Genomic DNA, 16,976 nt, shown 5'->3' with positions numbered 1-16,976 from the left:
TGATTGATAGGATATCACCTAAGTGCAGCTACTTTGTTACCACAAACATCTGCAACCATCCTTGTGAATACTGAAAGGATAACAGGCTGGATAGTTTAAGAAAAGAGAAGATCTTAAATTTAAACAAATATGGAGCCAATAATCTCACTGACATTACTTACATAACCCCACTTCTGGCAACAACCCCAAATATTTTCCAACTGTGTTACAAATCAAAGACGTTGTTTCCTATCAGTAGCTGAGTAAAACATGTCAAAATAGTTTTTTTCTTGAAAAACAGTTAGTTTAGCTTAAAAAACCACCCATCTTTTAAATCAGGTGCTTTGTTTCTTGAACATGAATAAAATAAGACTGCAGCTCAATTATTTTTATATCTGTGATAAAGCTACACCACTGAGTAGCCATATTTCACTTTCCCTACACAGTGCTGCATGTTATTAAATCATTTGTATGGAAAGTGAGAATCAACACGACTCACGGCAGGCAAGGAAAGTTCTATGAACACCTCATTTAACACTGCTGTTAGGGAAGTTCTTTAGTCCATTTCTAATCCTTCATCCCATTCAGTTGTTTTGTGAATTCTTTGAATCAACAGGAAATAACACCACCATTAGGGAGCTTAAAACTGCAGCCTCTAAAGTCCTCCTGCAGAAACTGTAACATTGTTCTGTGACTACGCAGTGCCTTATGCAGAGAAGAGGGTGCCCACCCAAACATCTACATTTATAACTGTTGCTTTTCATCTGTATTTTAGTTGGGAATTTCTGCATCCTTCCCCCTCTGGAATGTACTTGAATACCACCCTCAACTTATCACAGGATGAATAGGATCCCAGAAATATGAATTGCTTACATAGTGGCAGATACTTGATACTCACTCCAGAGAACAAGGTTACAGTGTTCTTGTGCTACTCACTCCTTCTGCTGCAGGAGCACCAAAGACCCACGATAAAGGCATCATTGTGCAATGTTTTTTATAAAGGAGCACAGAAAGAGGCCCAAAGACTAAGATTTAAATTAAAAACTATGTAATAGGAGAATATTATCATGCCAAAGGCATGTACTCCTGTGTATGCCAATTAGTCATAATAAATCAGCACTCCTTACTGGCCATCAATCAAAACAGAGGCAGACAAATGTTAAAAGATTATTCTCTTTTATTTATAAACACGTAAATAGAAGAATTCTCCTATCTCTAATGTAGGTATATAATTTTACATTGTAAAGAAAAAACAATTACATAAAATACATATCATAAATAAAGCATGTAATGAAAGTTTAAATATACATAAATTACGATCAAAACCATCTTTTTATCATCCTTGTTGTTTTCAGAGACACACACAACTAGAGTATCATAAAGTAATTAATCTGTAAATAATCCAACCTTAATTTCTAGTACAAACATGGCAGAATAAACATGAAGTGCAAGTGCCTAAAAAGGACACATATGGGGAACAGTGTGTGTATATGAAAACACTGGAATTCCAACAACATAAATGATGGTAATTTTCCTGCCACAGCTCTCCTGTCAGTTCAAAACTAACAAGAGTTTCTTGCCAGTGCCAGCATTTTGGTTTACAAACAGAAATTACATCTCTTTAAAAGTAGGTGTCACGTTGCACTGATTTATTTAGAGAAGCCCCATCCAACCAGCCAGGAAAAAGACCAAGTGAAAGAAGATAGATTTTAAGTTCCATTTATTTTTAAATTTATTTTTCTATAAAGGGAACACCTTTTAAAATATGTTTAAGTCAATGTACATGAAATATATGCAAAGAGTTTTATAAATTTAACTTTACTATACATTAATTAATTTAAATTAAACAGTAAATATTTTACAATACCTGTTAGCAAAGCCCTACAAATGTGACATTACTGAACTTGAACCTACCACCTGCAAACACAGCTTCTGGATGTGATCAATACATTTTTAACTGCAAACTCCTGCAAAGATGCAGCATCATTTCAGACTATGGAGATTCAAGACTTACTTTGTTAAGTAAACACATGACAAAATAAAGGTCAAAAACTGTTTATCTGCCTCTTTGACCTAAAAATAAATTTTAAGTGCAAGGGAAGCAACAATAGCAGCCATAAATATCCTAAAATGTGACCAAAAATAAAGGAAGGATTATGAAAACAATTTTTTAAAATAATTTTAAATCTGTTTAAATATAGACAAATTTCAAAAAGCTTTTATTTGTGTTCTGATTTTTTTCAATAGTTGTACTATGAGAAGAAAAATCCACAAGGTCTGAGAAGCTGCATCATTATGTCAACTGAATAAATAAAAATCCAATATAGTAAAATGCAAATATTAAAACAACAAGTTAGTTTCTACTAATGTGCCTGCATTTACCCCATGTGATACATCAGTTTTGTGCAAAGTATTTGGGTTCATATTTTATTGCTACTCATGCACCCTGTGTATCCAGAGGAGCAGCTGAATTACAGTATTGGTGAGAAACTGGGTCATCCAAGATCTGATTAGCCCTCTGGAGATGCCTCTCCTTGCTCAGCATAGAGGAAGCCCAAGATTACCACATTCCTGAACAACTTAAGCTACAGTTCCATGAATACTTCCAGCAAGCAAAGACCAGCATTTACCAGAATCTCACCCAGAGATCATTGATCCCCACCCCTGCAGTGCATCCATGGACGCAGCTACCTAGGCAAGAGCTTAGGGAGCCCCCTCAGCTCCAGTCAGCCCCATGAATGCTCCTGCAACAAGGAAGAATGCAGGAATTCAGGCAGACAAAGGCACTGACCCATTTCTGGCATGGGCAACATTTTAAAGCAGTTATGAAATGTTAAGACCCTGAGTACACCCTCAGCTCCTGCAGCCCAGGCCTTTCTAATGAAACTTCATTCAAAACTTCCTTGTTGAGACCACACAGGTTTTCTGTAACTCATTAATTGTGATCTCTAAATCTGTATTTCGAATCAGAAAATAATCTCCAGCCCTGTTGCTCACAGTCTCACCAGGTACAAGCTGCACTATGAAGAGGAGATAAAGCAGCAAGTAGCGGTACCCCAAAAAAAAAAAAAAAAATCTGAAAAGTTAAGACAAAACAGAAGAGCAACAGTGAAGCAAGACCCAGTGACAAGTTCTCCTACTACAAGATTCCAGAGTCAAACAACATGTCTTTTTCATGCTTCAACACCCCACTACAAAAAAGTTAATAGTGTACTACTACTGATGCAAATTCTCATGTGTCTCTACAGCTACAGTGGAGAATTCCCTTGACAGCTTTGAGTTGCAGGGGGGTTACAATTATTTATTTCTTGAAATTTTTTACAAACATTTCACAAGTCTTCAAAGCCACCTTTTGCAAATCTGCATTATGGCTCTTTGTCCCCTGTATCCAACAATTCTTTATTACTCAGAGCTTCAGTTTTTCATAGAGAATTACTATTTGAAGTTTGAGGAAATATAACCCAAAAGACAGAATAACTTCTTCTCTATTTCTCAGGTCACAGTATTTATGAAGATTAGAAGATAACTGTGCTGTGAAATCACAACAATTGTGAAAACAGTTCACTAACTGCACCTTCAAATTTGCATTTTATGACTAGGCTTTCAGGGTTCATAGTTCAAAACTAAAACAAAAACCTAGCATGTAACATAATAATCTGACATCCTTTAACTATTCATTATTATATATTGTTAAAGTATTTTAGTTTATTTGTAAGCTTTCCTTCCCCAGCATGCAGTTCTCAGTCAATCAGAACCTAGACTTCCTTTTTTTCATTCAATCTCAGCTCATTGCAAGGAAGTGATGACTACAAAGCCTCTTCCACCAAATCATTCATTCAGTTTTTAAATTATTTGCAACACTTTACCCACACTACATAAAGTGCACAGCCACCTACACTTCAGGTAAAACACACAAAAATCATCATTTCATTTATTAACAGCTTGACTTGATCTTCAGTTCACTACAGATTCATTCTGATACACCAGGAGGGGAGATTTGGGGACTGAGGGGGGAAAATGAGCCAGCCTTAACTCACAGACTTTCCTTAGGACAGGGAGCTCTAGAGATGCCCAGAACACTTTCTTCAGCTACAAGCACAGAAATAATAATGTGTAGAATGGTTTGGTTGGAAGTGACCTTAAGACCATCCAGTTCCTATGCCCTGCCATGGACAGGGACACCTTCCACTTGACCAGGCTGCTCCAAGCCCCATCCAGCCTGGCCTAGAGGGACTCAGTACACAGTGCATCTTGATCTGGCTGACCTAAAATGGTAAGGCTGACCTTAACATTTGTTTTAGTTCTTAAGTTCATTGTCCGTGAACAGAGAAATTGAAACAGCCAAAACTGCTTCTTTCCACACATGATGAGAACACAGAAGAAAAGAAACACAATCTATGTTTTCAGAAATCCCAAAACCACAAGGTTCCTCTGTGAATACAGACTAGAAAGCCAGAGCTGTAATGAGAGGTCAAGGTAGGCAACCAACCATCAAACAGAAGCAGCCTTTAATCACACCACTGTGGGCTTCATTTGAACTAGTGAGGCAAAAACTGCCCCCATCATTACCAGGCCACACCAAGCATCTGCAGAATGCAAGATTACACTGCACAGCATCTCTCTAAATGTGTTCTCTCACACAAAATGTGTTCCTACCCTCAGTCAAACAGAAAGAAAACCTGAATTGATGGGAGCGAAGCGCAAAGAAACAGGTGACCTTCCCAACTGCATGCAGCATTAAGTTTTTAGTGTGTTAGAAATAAAACTAGAAGCAGAAAGACAAAGTCAGGAAAGAAATATTCTGTATTATAAATTGGCACTGCATCTTACACATTTAAGGGGACAAAAATGAAGATGTCAGCAGCGTGCACTAACCTTAAGTTTCACTGCAGCAGCTCATTTAATTTCACTGTATTGACCCTTCCTCAAGGGAGAAAAGAACAGGAAAATCGCCAAAAATAAAGATCAGAGTTTATAACATTAAGAATTTATCATGATGCTGCAAATTTTCTGGCCACTAAATATCTGGAGAAAATGTAGATTAAATCAACTCTTTCTTTGGTGGGACATTCTAGGCAGGTTGCATGCACCAGGATTTCTCTGACAAGTTATCTTTAAATATAAAACATATCAATAATCAACTTCACTTAGCTACACTTGATACTACTACAAACCCTTTAAGGATCTGACCTCAGTGTCCTGTAAGGCATACAATGGAAAAGTACAGTTTCAAATACAAATGTGTCTTACACTTATTGTGAAAATAGACATTTACAAAGCTATTCCATAGAAATAAAAGCCTTAACAGTGACTGCCTCAGTTTTAACAGATTTTTTGTATTGTCCAACTACAAACTACCACCACAAATGGTGAACTCTGCAATTCTGTCAGTGCCCCTCCCAAGTACAGGGAAAGATCTAGTACAACAGGATCCAAAGCAGCCACTTACACACCTGGTAACTATCCAAAATGTTAAACAAAAAAGCAGTTCTCTCATTCATTTTCAAAACTGATCAATGGCTTAAAAATAAGCATGTGTGTGCTTCGTAAGTACCAGCATATTAACAGATTTACTTCCACAAGGCATTTAAATAAAATAATAAGCTCTGTGTAACAAATTTTATGGTAAGAAATATTATATGGTAAAAATGACGTAAGCTAGTGAATAAAGTTGGCAAAAAACCCAAACAGATATGATCTGGCTGTAAAGAAATTTAGGACAGATATAAGAAAAAGGATTTAATCATTTTAGGACTTGACATCTAGCACAGCCCTTCACAAAGCTGAAGTGCCACAAAATGGTAATATATACTGAATCTATATACTGTACTAAGTACAGCACAAGAAAATAAACAGGCTTCAATCACATAGCCTGCACATAACCGCATTCTGCAGCTTTTAGTGACCTTCTGAAGGTTGAGATTACCTCATTTTAGATAGATTTTTTTTGTTTGAATGACACTAGATGATGCACACTTTATCCTAGAGACTCCCACCATTTTTAATACATCTAGCTATTCTAGGTGCCCACAGATTTTGTGAATAAGCACACATATGCAGAACTATGCAAATAAATGCAGCTTCATAAGATATGGTACTTACCTTATTGACTGAGATATTTAGGAAAGAGGAGCATAAAACTAAGGACTGTGCTTAGAGTTCAAGTTTCTCTCAAACAAACCATAAACTAAGAAATTCAACATCAGCCAAATATAAAACATCTAATCTTCTCTAAATCATATTTTTACAGAGTGGCACTTTGTGTTGTGCCCTTGAAGCCCATCACAGCACAGGCTTCAGCATCCACTCTACCACAAGAATGTGGCATCCTGCACTGAAGAACACCATTACTGATGTACCAGAAAAAGTACTGCCAAAATGTTGTCTTGCATTTGAATAAGGGTCTTCATTCTTCCTAATAACAGCTGAACCCTCCAGCCTGGAATCAGATCAAAATCTGACCGAAACCAAGGGTGTTTTGCTCTAGCACTGTCTGCATGCGCTGTACCCAAACCAACATCAGCACAGCAGCACCCTGGAAGTCACATTGAACACAGCAGCTGTGAGTCAGTTATTTGTTATGTGTAAGGCAATGAAAGCATGCACACAAGGCAATGAAAAGCATGAAAAGCTCTATAAATGAAGAGTCACATACAATGTATGACAAATCAGGATGTTTGAATTACTGCCTGGAAAATTGTCCTCTATGCAATGCAGCAAATATTTTAAACATCAGAAAGTAAACAAGTGTGAATAGCAATATAAAAATAGAAATAAATGCCCATAAAAACTAAAATCGTTCCATCTACACCAGCATGAACCCATGAACCCTATAGCTCAGAAACTCCTTCAAGCCTTTTTTTGGTGTAATTTTTCCTCTGCTGCATTTAGCAAGCATTCCTTCATCATTTTTTTTAATTTCCAAATGTCAAGAATAATCATTTTTCATTTAGTTTGACAAGAAATTTAACCAACAATTTTCTTTACTTATTTCCTCCCAGAAACCCAAATGGTCTTATTTTACTAAGAAAGGATATAATTATCCTATGAACAAGATGCTTTTCCTTCAGCATGTTCAGTACAGTTGTGTTGAAGATGAGCTGCATTACAAATATAGTTCCTGTGCATATTAAGTTTTATCCTTATTTCTACATGAGACAAGGCCAAGTAACATTGCTGACAAAAGCTATGTGAAAAAGTCTCACATCTGCAAAACTTATAAGACCTTCAAATACTGAAGAGTTCACTAAAAAGAGGTTATCTTACCCATCAGATATGACCTAAAGCAAAATTTCCGTGTCTTTCATCTGGCTTTTTCCACCATAACAGACATTAAGTCACAGTTTTCTGCAGCTCGGATCATTCCAATACATGCCAGAATTCCTCTGGGATCAAACCTTTTGGAATTTGACTAATGTATTTAATTTTTTTCCTATAAAATGAACTCCACTGATTTTATTTTGGATTTTTATCAGTTATTTTAAGTTACTAGGCAGTCACAAATTTTGGAATTCTTTGCAAACCCAAGGCATTTTTCCCTCTGAGTTACATGTTTTATTTATACCGAATGAAACAAACACCATCTTGTTACAGAACTCAACTTCTTGAAAAGGAGACCAGACTAAGAGAAGTCTTACAGAGCACACATTGATCGAAAATTTGCAAATTACAAATGGCATCTGCCAAATCTCAGTTTTATTTGGTTATTTTTACAGGACCAAAGACACAAAACTCAGTATGTATATATTTTCAAAGCACAACCACCTCCCAAAACCTACTACAAAAGTACTGTTCTTCTAAACTACAACCTAAGGGTTTCATTTTTCTTAAAGAAAGAAATCTACTTACTCATGACTGGAAGCTTCTTTGTATATAATCCAAGACAGGTCTTGAAGCAAGGTATTTTGTTGGAGAAGGTTTCTCAGAGGTATACATGTCCTGAAGGTTGGAAGAAAATAAAAAAACAAGTAATTTTTTCAACTTCAAATCACTATAATATATGTTTACATATAAACTGTCTTTCCTACTCTCTTTTCATCCTGTTTGATTTTTAAAAAAAGGAAAACATATGTTTGTTATGACTGGGGAACTTTACTGCTTATGGATGTATTTGTCTATTTACTCAAAATGTGCACCTTCCTCCAACAATCACATTATAAACTTGTGTATGTACTTTGAAAAAGAAGCGCTATAAAATATGTTCGTAATCTCTTGGGAGCAGTTAAAAAGTTAAAAGTACAAGACTACAACATGGATATAGTAACTGAAAATTCCTAAGTAGTATTTTCCTTCAGCAACCTCAGCTGGCAAAACAATGTAAAAAAACCCACTTTTTAAAGCACAAGAAATGCAATTAAGACGACTAAACAAGCACAGGTTGGCACTGACATCAAACATTTCCTTCTCAGAAACAAAACCTGAAAAAGTTACCATTTCTAGCAACTATAAACCTACAGTTCCATCAATTCCTCATCAATTTCAGAAAAAGATACCCAAGTAGGGCAGATACGAATATATTAACAGTAAGCCTGGCCCTTCCTGAAGGCAAATATAGAGGACTTAATCTCCAACAATAACAGCACGGCAAGTACATTTTGAAAAATTTATTATATAATCTCCCTCCTGCTGCTAAAAGCAAGTTTATCCAAGTCTGATAGAACAGTTAAATGAAAGAAACTTCACTCACAGCTCAGATGAAAAGAAGAAATCCAACATATCTACTAAGCAATAGAGTTTTCTTTTAATACCTGCATAAATGGAGATTATCTGTAAATTAAGGAATATTATGTGATATATTTCTTCTTTTCACAACAAATTAGAACCTGCTGAATCTCACCTCCTGTGCTAATCCAGCCAGATATCTTGTGCTGACTCAGATTTCAAGTCTCAACTCTCCTGATCTCTTCACGCTCAAAAATACCCAAAGTAAAATGCAAAAAGACATAACAGATTTAACTTTTCCTAAATTATGACTTCACCTACTGTTTACATATATACAGCACATAGCAAGTTAGTACAGGAACTACCACAGGACACCTCAAGAAGGTTCCTCTATCAACTGCTACAACAGTTTAAAAATTAAAATAAACATCAAAGCCACACACACCATGAAAAAAAGAAAACCAGCTGCCAAAAAGGAAGCCTTTGGTAAAGCTGCAGATTGAAAATTACAACCAACTTTTTTTCACTGAAAAAGTAACACAGGGAAGAGACTCAATAGGGAAAGAAAGCAGCTGAGAGAATCCACGCACAAACATTCTAAATAAGCAGAGATGAACACAAAGCCATGAGGTGCTGCATCAATGAAGAACAGTTTGAACTGCAGGTCCTGTCAATTTTCTATGAACGTCTACTAAATTAAATATTTAAGCACACACAGCCCAAACAAAAATGAAGTGTCTGTTAAAACATCATTAGAACTGCAGCCTTGTCAACTTCCTCTTGATTACTGGTTTCAAAATTAGCAAATATAACTTCCATGACATTTAATTATTTACTGGGCCAATAACACCTGTTATGTTAAGAACATCAAATGGATCAGATATCACTCAAACTAGGTCCAAAGCACTTTTGACACTACCTTGTGGCCCAAGTTCTTCTTGAATCTTATGCATAAATCAACTGGAAGACCAGAGTCTCCCATTCAACTTGATTTTCTTAAGGCATTATCTCAGCTTAGTTTTGTAAATATGAACTAACAATACTTTGCCTCTGAGACATCGTGTTACATGACATTTTATTGTGTGTATGTACAGGAAAAGGCTGTTCATTAGGAAAAAACAAAACAGCAGCTCTGAAAACCACTTAAGGCTAATAATAGCTTAATTATGCAGCCTCATGGCTTATAAAAGTCTTGTCACGTAACACTGAGGAAATGAGATGGGGATGATACAGAAGCTCTGTTCTACCCAAACGTGTGGAAAGTGAATGTTCCAGTGCACCGGAGCGACCTGACCTCCGACTCCCAGCCACAAAGTGCTGCTCCTGTATTGCCTTCAGTGTCCAAATATTTTGTTTAGCTGTTGCTAGCATCTGTTTAGCACACAGTGCAGACTTCTGGTAAATTCAGCTGTTCTCTGAAATAACACTACGTGTGTGTTTTGTATCATTTCCCTTGTAAATAATTTTTATTAAAATAATTTTTATTAAAAAAGGAAAGTTTTGTCTTTCATCTGTAATTTTGAGTACAGCCATAGCAAGCAGTACTGAAAGTAAACACTACCAAATAGCAGTCAGTCTCTGTTTTCTATTGCACTGCAATAGCAACACCTTTACCTAGGGATGTGTGTTAGAAACTAAACTGAAACTAAACTTTGCTTTCTCAGCCAACCTGATTTATTTCAATGTCTGCAGGGCTCTCTCCTGTACAGAAATACTACCAACTAATACAAAACAGAAATAAAGTCTGTTCAGTGTATATTACTTGTTCAGTGTCTTTCTAGAAGACACCATCTTGGAAAAACATTTAATTCAAAACAGTACCTGACACTCTTTCTGCTTTCCCTTGCAATCAACAAGGCTATAATAAAAATAAAAAATAAAATAACAAACCACCAATCCACCCACACATACCTTTGATCTTTGTCTTTTTCTCAAGAGCTAACCATTGTATTCCACCTAATATTTCCTCTAGTGAGACACATCTACTCACTCGCTCTTGAGAGTATCACCTACAGTAGCTGTGAAACTACTAGCATTTTAGCTGAGATTTGACAGGAGTATCTGCAACGAGCAAAGCTCTTTGCAACTTCAAATTCACACACACTCATAATACATTCAATTACCTGTTTCCATAGCTGGTGCCAGGTCTCTTTTTTACCCAATACTCTGTTTCAGGATCATTAGCAGGAGCCAGATTTCAAGCAAATTACAGCATATTGTACTTCTATGCAGTATGACTCTAGCCAGAGAAGAGATTTACCTTTAATTTGGCAGTTAAAGATTCTGGTCTAGCCTGTCTGTGTTACTGTACTATCTGTTTAACTAAGGAGTTAACAGCAAGAATTTATACCCCCAGTTCCCAAGAACCAGGAATCACAGGAGCAGCATGCAACTGCCCTGCATAAACACACAAAGACAAAACAGTCTAAAAAGAGCCTGCCTTGCACAAATCAGTATTTTAGTGTCATTTACCATCTTCTTTAAACCAAGCATTATGGCCCCTCACAGAAAACCAGATTTCAGCAGCACTATGTTTTAGATTTGCACAGATAGCTGGCTAGCAAAACATTAAGTCTGAAATTGGTGGTTTCTGTGCTGTATAATCAGAGGGCAGAGGAACAGCGGGTTAAAAGGCAGTTCTACTAAATACTTATTTTACACTGCATCTCAGCTAAATTAACTTAAAAGTTATAATCAGAAACTACAAAAATTTAAAAGGAGTAAAACTAAGTCACTTCAGAGCACAGTTATCAAAAAGAATGTAACAAAAATGCCTAATATAGCACCAAGCCTCTGAGCACCCCAGCTCAGTAAAATGCCCAAGACAGCGCAAATGCACAATTCAGACAAAGTGCAATTGCTACTGTTTCAGAAACTACACAGAATCACTGACTGGCCACAGATGAGGAAGCACATGGAAGTACAAATGAAACAAGCCCAACGACACACCCTCCTTTGTTCATAGCAGGAATATTTACACTACAAAGCGTTGAAGCAAATCGCCTTTAGTTTCAGGCACTGCCGATTGGCCGCTGTGTTTAATACACACACTTCTGGTAGAGCTGGAGTTTCGACTGTCACACAGCAGCTCTAGACTGCGGGGCACGCAGCAAGCTAAGAAACCATAGAAAACAATTATTTAATGTAATTATCCTAATTGAAATTATCCTCCACAAGATACATTTGTTGTGAACAGGGTAGATGTGGATTTGTTTTCACTCCACTGTAGTTCAGTGAAAGCTGAAAACCAGCTTCCCTCACCGCCAGTTTTCAGTGCAGCTGCCTCCTCCAAGCAGCAAAAGGCACAAAGAAAGTTATTCTCCAGCATATGAGGGTGAACAACTGGTACAGGAGTTTGGAGGCAGTGACTTTTAAGTCACCACTTGACTCTCGTTCAACTGGCAGGTCCGTGGCTTCGGTGGTTTTCTACAGGCAGCCATGCACGCCACAGAAAGAACCTGGAACACCTGATAATAACTGGCTCTTTGCTAGCAGTGCCAGCGGAGAATGAGGGCTGGGAGAGAGCCATGGAGACCAGAGCACAGCCTGAGGGACGCCCTCTCTCCCAGCCCACCGCTGCCAGCCTGGCACTTTCCACCACATACCTGAAGTATTACAAAAAGCACAGGAGGGAGCAGGTACGGAGAGAGCAGCGGTGCCAGAAAGTCACATTAAAGGGTTCAGCCATGGAAATCCTCCCTACTCCTGACGAGGGCGGCACTGTCGCCTCCCACATGGCCAGAACAGGGGGGCCTCAAGGAGGCCGCAAGTGCCGGACCTACAGCCGTGACTCCCTCAAGCACACACCCACACGCACAGGCCCCCCAGCCCCGCTCTGACTGCGGCCACACCTCACTCCAACCTTACAACGGGACCAGGGGCATCTCCACAGGGCTTCCCCCTGGCACTCCCGGCTCCGTCGCGTCCCGCCGCCCCCTCCCCAGCAGAAAGAGCAGGGAGCCTCCAAAACCACACACACACCCCCCTCCGCTGGGAATGGAACAGTCCCAACACCCCAGTACCCTGCGGGAGCCGGCTCCCGCCACTTCCACCTCTCCGGCCTCGCAGGGGGTGCGCCCTCCCCCGGGGGAGGATGGTAGCGCCCGCCTCCCCTCAGCCGGGAGGAACCCGCCCGCTTCAATGGAGGGTCCGGCGCGGCACCTCCACACACACACGCGCGGCCCCCCCGCAGCCCCGCAATGGACGGGTCCAGCCGGCCACCCCGGGGCCGCACAATGGCCGGAGCAAAGTCCCAGCTTGTCCCTACCTTTGCTCGGCTTCCTCCTCTTCCCGGGGGCCTCCCTCCGCCGCCTTCCCCAGCGGCGCGTCCGTGCTCGCTGCCCCGGGACCGGCAGCCTCCGACCAGGAAGTGCCCCGGTGTGACACCGCCGCTATGGAAACCCTGCCCGCCCCCGCCCCTCCCACAGGGCTGACCCGCCGCCGCCGCCATCTTGGGCCGGGGCCGGGGGCGGCCGTGGGGAGAAGGGTGGGAAAGACAAAACGAGCCCGGTGCCCTCAGAGCCTCCTTGGCTGTGCTGCGTGAGCGGCCAAGGCTCTCAGTATGGACACCCATTCTCCTGTGTGCAGTTCCGGGCTTCTTAGTATGACACCCAAAACATCGGGATAAATCAAACTCCCACACTCTTTATTTTCCAGTATTGGGGAGTAGGCATTACTTTATTCCCAGCTGGAGTGCATAGAGATAACTCCAGCCATATGCACTCAATTTCCAAAACTTTTCACTCACACGTTTTCAGCAAACAAATTACTGTTTATTGGTTCTAAATTGCATAATTCTCTTCATTAATTACTATTTTATTAGTTATTGGTTTCTTGCTTCTAGTGCTAATTAGTCCGCATTTCTCAGCCTTTTTATCAATTTTTCCCTAACACAATCTACAGTGCTTGGGCTGTAATGTCTTTGTTAGGCTCTTCTGGTTACTCCAATATGTCCTTGGAGAGCAATAAATTTTGGATCCTTGGTGTCCAGCTTTCCTCTGTTTCCTCATTGAAGCTTATCAGGGTTAGTCTAGCAAAACTGAAAGTTTCAGTGATCTAACAATAAGTCTGTCAAAAGAAACTTAGCAGCATGTTAGCTAAAGTGGAAAATTACACTGCTTGAGACTAATACACTGCTTTTGATTAATTAAAATATTTTTTAATAATTATGAAAGTGATATAATTTCCAGTAATTTATCCTTTTGGAAGTGATTTTAATTATTTCTTTTAAGATTATTTCCACTTAAATCACCGAATATTTGGCAAGACTTATTGATACCAACAGTGCAGCACTGAATGGCAATGAAGCCAAGCAACTGGAATCCCTGTTCTGGGATGTGGGTATTGGCCAGAGGATCAGGAAAAGACCAGGAACTCCCAGCCTCTGAAGGCAACTCTTGCAAAGTGTGAGGGGGAAATACCTTTGCAAGGAAGACTTTTCAGTGTGCCATGACAAGAGGAACACTTGGAAAGTACCTGATGCCTGAGAGAATTAGCTGTGCTGGAGTAGTCTTTTCAGATAACAAACAATTCCCTAATAATCCAGACAGCGTCCAGTGTACACAAAACATGTCATGTGCCAAGTCATTGGGAGTGTTGGCATGGAAGGAGGGAGAAGAAGAAGTGGGCATTCTGGTTTGGCAGACTCCAGACACATGAAGAAACTATCTCCGCCCCATTATGGGCCTACATCTCACCCATGGAAAGACTGACGGAGGATTTCTGGAATTTAAGAGAGGAAATTAAAGAGGGCCAACACAAACTCTTTGAGGAGCTTAAAGAGGAAATTTTCCATGTCCTACCAGTAGAGACCAGAGTCTGTGCTATTAGGAGCAGGCATCCCCCTGCTCGAGAGAAGAGGAGACACTCCACCAGGTAACCTGTGGTTTTACCTGCATGGAGAAGACATGAGGAGCTGGGAGGGAAAACCCACCTCTGCCCTAGCAGCATGGGTGTGTGAGTTGAGAAGAGGAATGACTACCACAGGAAGCTCTTAGAGGATAAATGCTGTTCCAGTTTCCTGTGGAGAAGCCCCTAGGCACAGTAGAAGGGATGATGTTATGTCCAAACCGCCCCAGGCCAGGAGGGACAGGGGTCACTCACATAACTGGTAGATCCTCAATGCGTAAGATCAGGAACCTGGAAAACAAGCAGGATTTAGAAATGGAGATGGATAGAACACAGCTTCCCATCATAGAATGGAAGTGGAGAACCTCTCCTGTTCCAGTCATGGATGAGGACAGATGATGACTCCAAACTCTCTTGGTGCTCCCCAAGGATAGAGAGAGGCTTCCCAAATACTTCCCAGCAGCACAGTTCCCAGCCAGGCACTTTCCCTCTGCTTTGACTTCCCTCCATGCCCTAGCCAAGGGAAGTAAAGGAAGAGAAAATGTTTAATTGTTCCTTCTTTCTGCAAGAGAAGTTATTTTTGGAGTCTTTTGGGGCAATGCAGCAGGAGAACATCATGACTTTAACATGAAGGAGCAGGGCACAGCTCAGGGCTACACCTGCAGCCAAGTGAGAGGAGGAGAGTCCCTGGTGCCTGTGGGATACAGAATTCTGAGGGGTACCAGGAGCTCTGAGGTGGCATCCCACATGCTGGATAAGGCACCCACTTAGTGTGACATGCCTCTGAGTAACAACTCCGGGCCCTGGAGCTGTACAAAAGGTATAGAATGAGGGATCAACATTACAACCAGGAGAAAATTTGCAATATGAGTAATAAATTCATCTCATTTTCATTTATTAAACACAGATCAGCTAGAACTCGGCAAAATTTACAGCAGATCCAGAGTGATTAAATTCTTTATCAATTTCTTCAGGAAGACCACAAGCCTTTTTTTAATAGATGAGAGTGGCCCTGCCCCTTCTTCATTCCCAAAAAAAGCTGCTCCAAAACTTCAGTATTTTATAAGCTTCAATGTACTCAGCTGCTATACCACCTGCTGAGTTTGCTTTTATTTGTTTTCCCCAGAATGAAAGTGGTGGGTTTCAGGTGTTATTTCCAGCCCATCCCTTGCCTGATCCTGCCATTGCCATTTCCAGGAGCTCTGCAGAGCTGATGATTTAGGCAGAGGTTTGCCTGTACACACACGGAAGCATCAGCCCACATGGAGACTCTGCATTACATAGGAAGGACTGTGTTAAAAGCAAGAGTCGGGTGGGATTTGGAGTAGGAGGGTTTGCCCTTTGCTTCACTATTTCTGGCTGCTTAAAGGAGTGTTTTCCTTTTGGTTGGGATTGTTCACTTTGCCCTCAGCCAGTCCTATTGTCCACAGGCCCTGCTGGTTTGTTTGGTTCAGGTTTCACCCATTCAGGCCTCTCTTCCTGCTTTTGGTAGCTTCTGCCATGGGAATCAGACTTGAATGCTTGCTGCCTGATGAAAGGGGCTATTTCTATCCCCTCTGTCTGTCAAGACAGATTTTCTTAATTCTCCTTCCTTTTTCCCCCAAATTTTCTGTCTCCTCTAGCATTTTCTTGCCTTTTTCCCATTCACCTCCTTCTGTCTTATTCTGTTACTTCAATATTCTCTCATGTCTTTATCTTTCTCCTTTTATATGTTGATTTAAGTTTCAAGATTCTTTTTCTATGAAAAACACTTACACAGTACAAAACCCCTTTTTTAAAGGTCTCCTTAATACCAAGTAGTTTTTCAGTGCACTGAGAAACATCACAACACCAAAAACATATCACTTACCTGTATCTCCTGTGTTACAGAAATTCCCAGAGATCCTTTTTTACATTGAGTACATAGACTGTGCACAATTATCTGTGCGAAACTCAGAAAGCCTGGCTGAGGAGAATGTGTGGCTGTATCTAAACCGAAGCACAGGATGGGCTTTAAAATATGAATTGGGGTATTTGCCTGAACCTGAGTTTTAGATTCTTGTTAACAGGATTTCATCCTGCTCCCACAGCAGAAGGCAAAGGGATTTGGTGAAAAAGAGGGGAAAACTATATCAAATCATACAGCTTTCAAATCAAGGAAAAGTAGAGCATAAAACAGAGGAAGAAAAAGAAGAGAGAAGACAGAAGATTAGGTCTTATTGGCAATGATGCAACAAAACGTCAGCTTCTCTTTTGCACGCCTTATTGTGATTTTCCAGGAGAGTCACTGAAAGATACATTCTTGTAAAGTGCGGATCTGATGTAGAGTTACAGTTAGACAAGGAACCAGGACTCTCATGACAGTATTTATAGAGTCAGCGTTCAGAACGCAGTCACTATTAAAGTTTACTATCACTCACGCATAACCACCAGAATGTCAAAAGTAACTCAAAGTTAACAGAAATAGAATCATTTCTGAGACACCAACAAATCGAAAAGCCTCAAAGGGA

The 16,976-nt window shown here is 40.1% G+C and overlaps 1 protein-coding gene across 3 annotated transcripts in view; it reads right to left on the bottom strand.

Annotated features, from left to right (window-relative positions):
- Nucleotides 1-13,054, bottom strand: part of USP6NL (USP6 N-terminal like) — a 111,249-nt gene extending 98,195 nt beyond the window's left edge. Inside the window, exons 1-2 of one of the 3 annotated variants that reach the window (XM_021530972.4) lie at nt 12,908-13,054; nt 7,828-7,917 (exon numbers count right to left, since the gene is read on the bottom strand). In XM_021530972.4, coding sequence (XP_021386647.2) covers nt 7,828-7,831 — 4 coding nt within the window. In that variant the 5' untranslated portion in view covers nt 7,832-7,917; nt 12,908-13,054. Of the gene's footprint in view, nt 1-7,827; nt 7,918-12,491; nt 12,528-12,907 lie in introns of those variants that run through there. The other 2 variants (XM_085568638.1, XM_021530974.4) reach the window with 2 other exon arrangements.
- Nucleotides 13,055-16,976: the final 3,922 nt, after the last annotated feature.

This window comes from Lonchura striata, chromosome 1A, assembly GCF_050655825.1.
Source record: "Lonchura striata isolate lonStrDom1 chromosome 1A, ASM5065582v1, whole genome shotgun sequence".
In the NCBI taxonomy this organism is placed as follows: Eukaryota; Metazoa; Chordata; class Aves; order Passeriformes; family Estrildidae; genus Lonchura; species Lonchura striata.
This window is presented reverse-complemented; position numbering and strand designations above follow the sequence as displayed.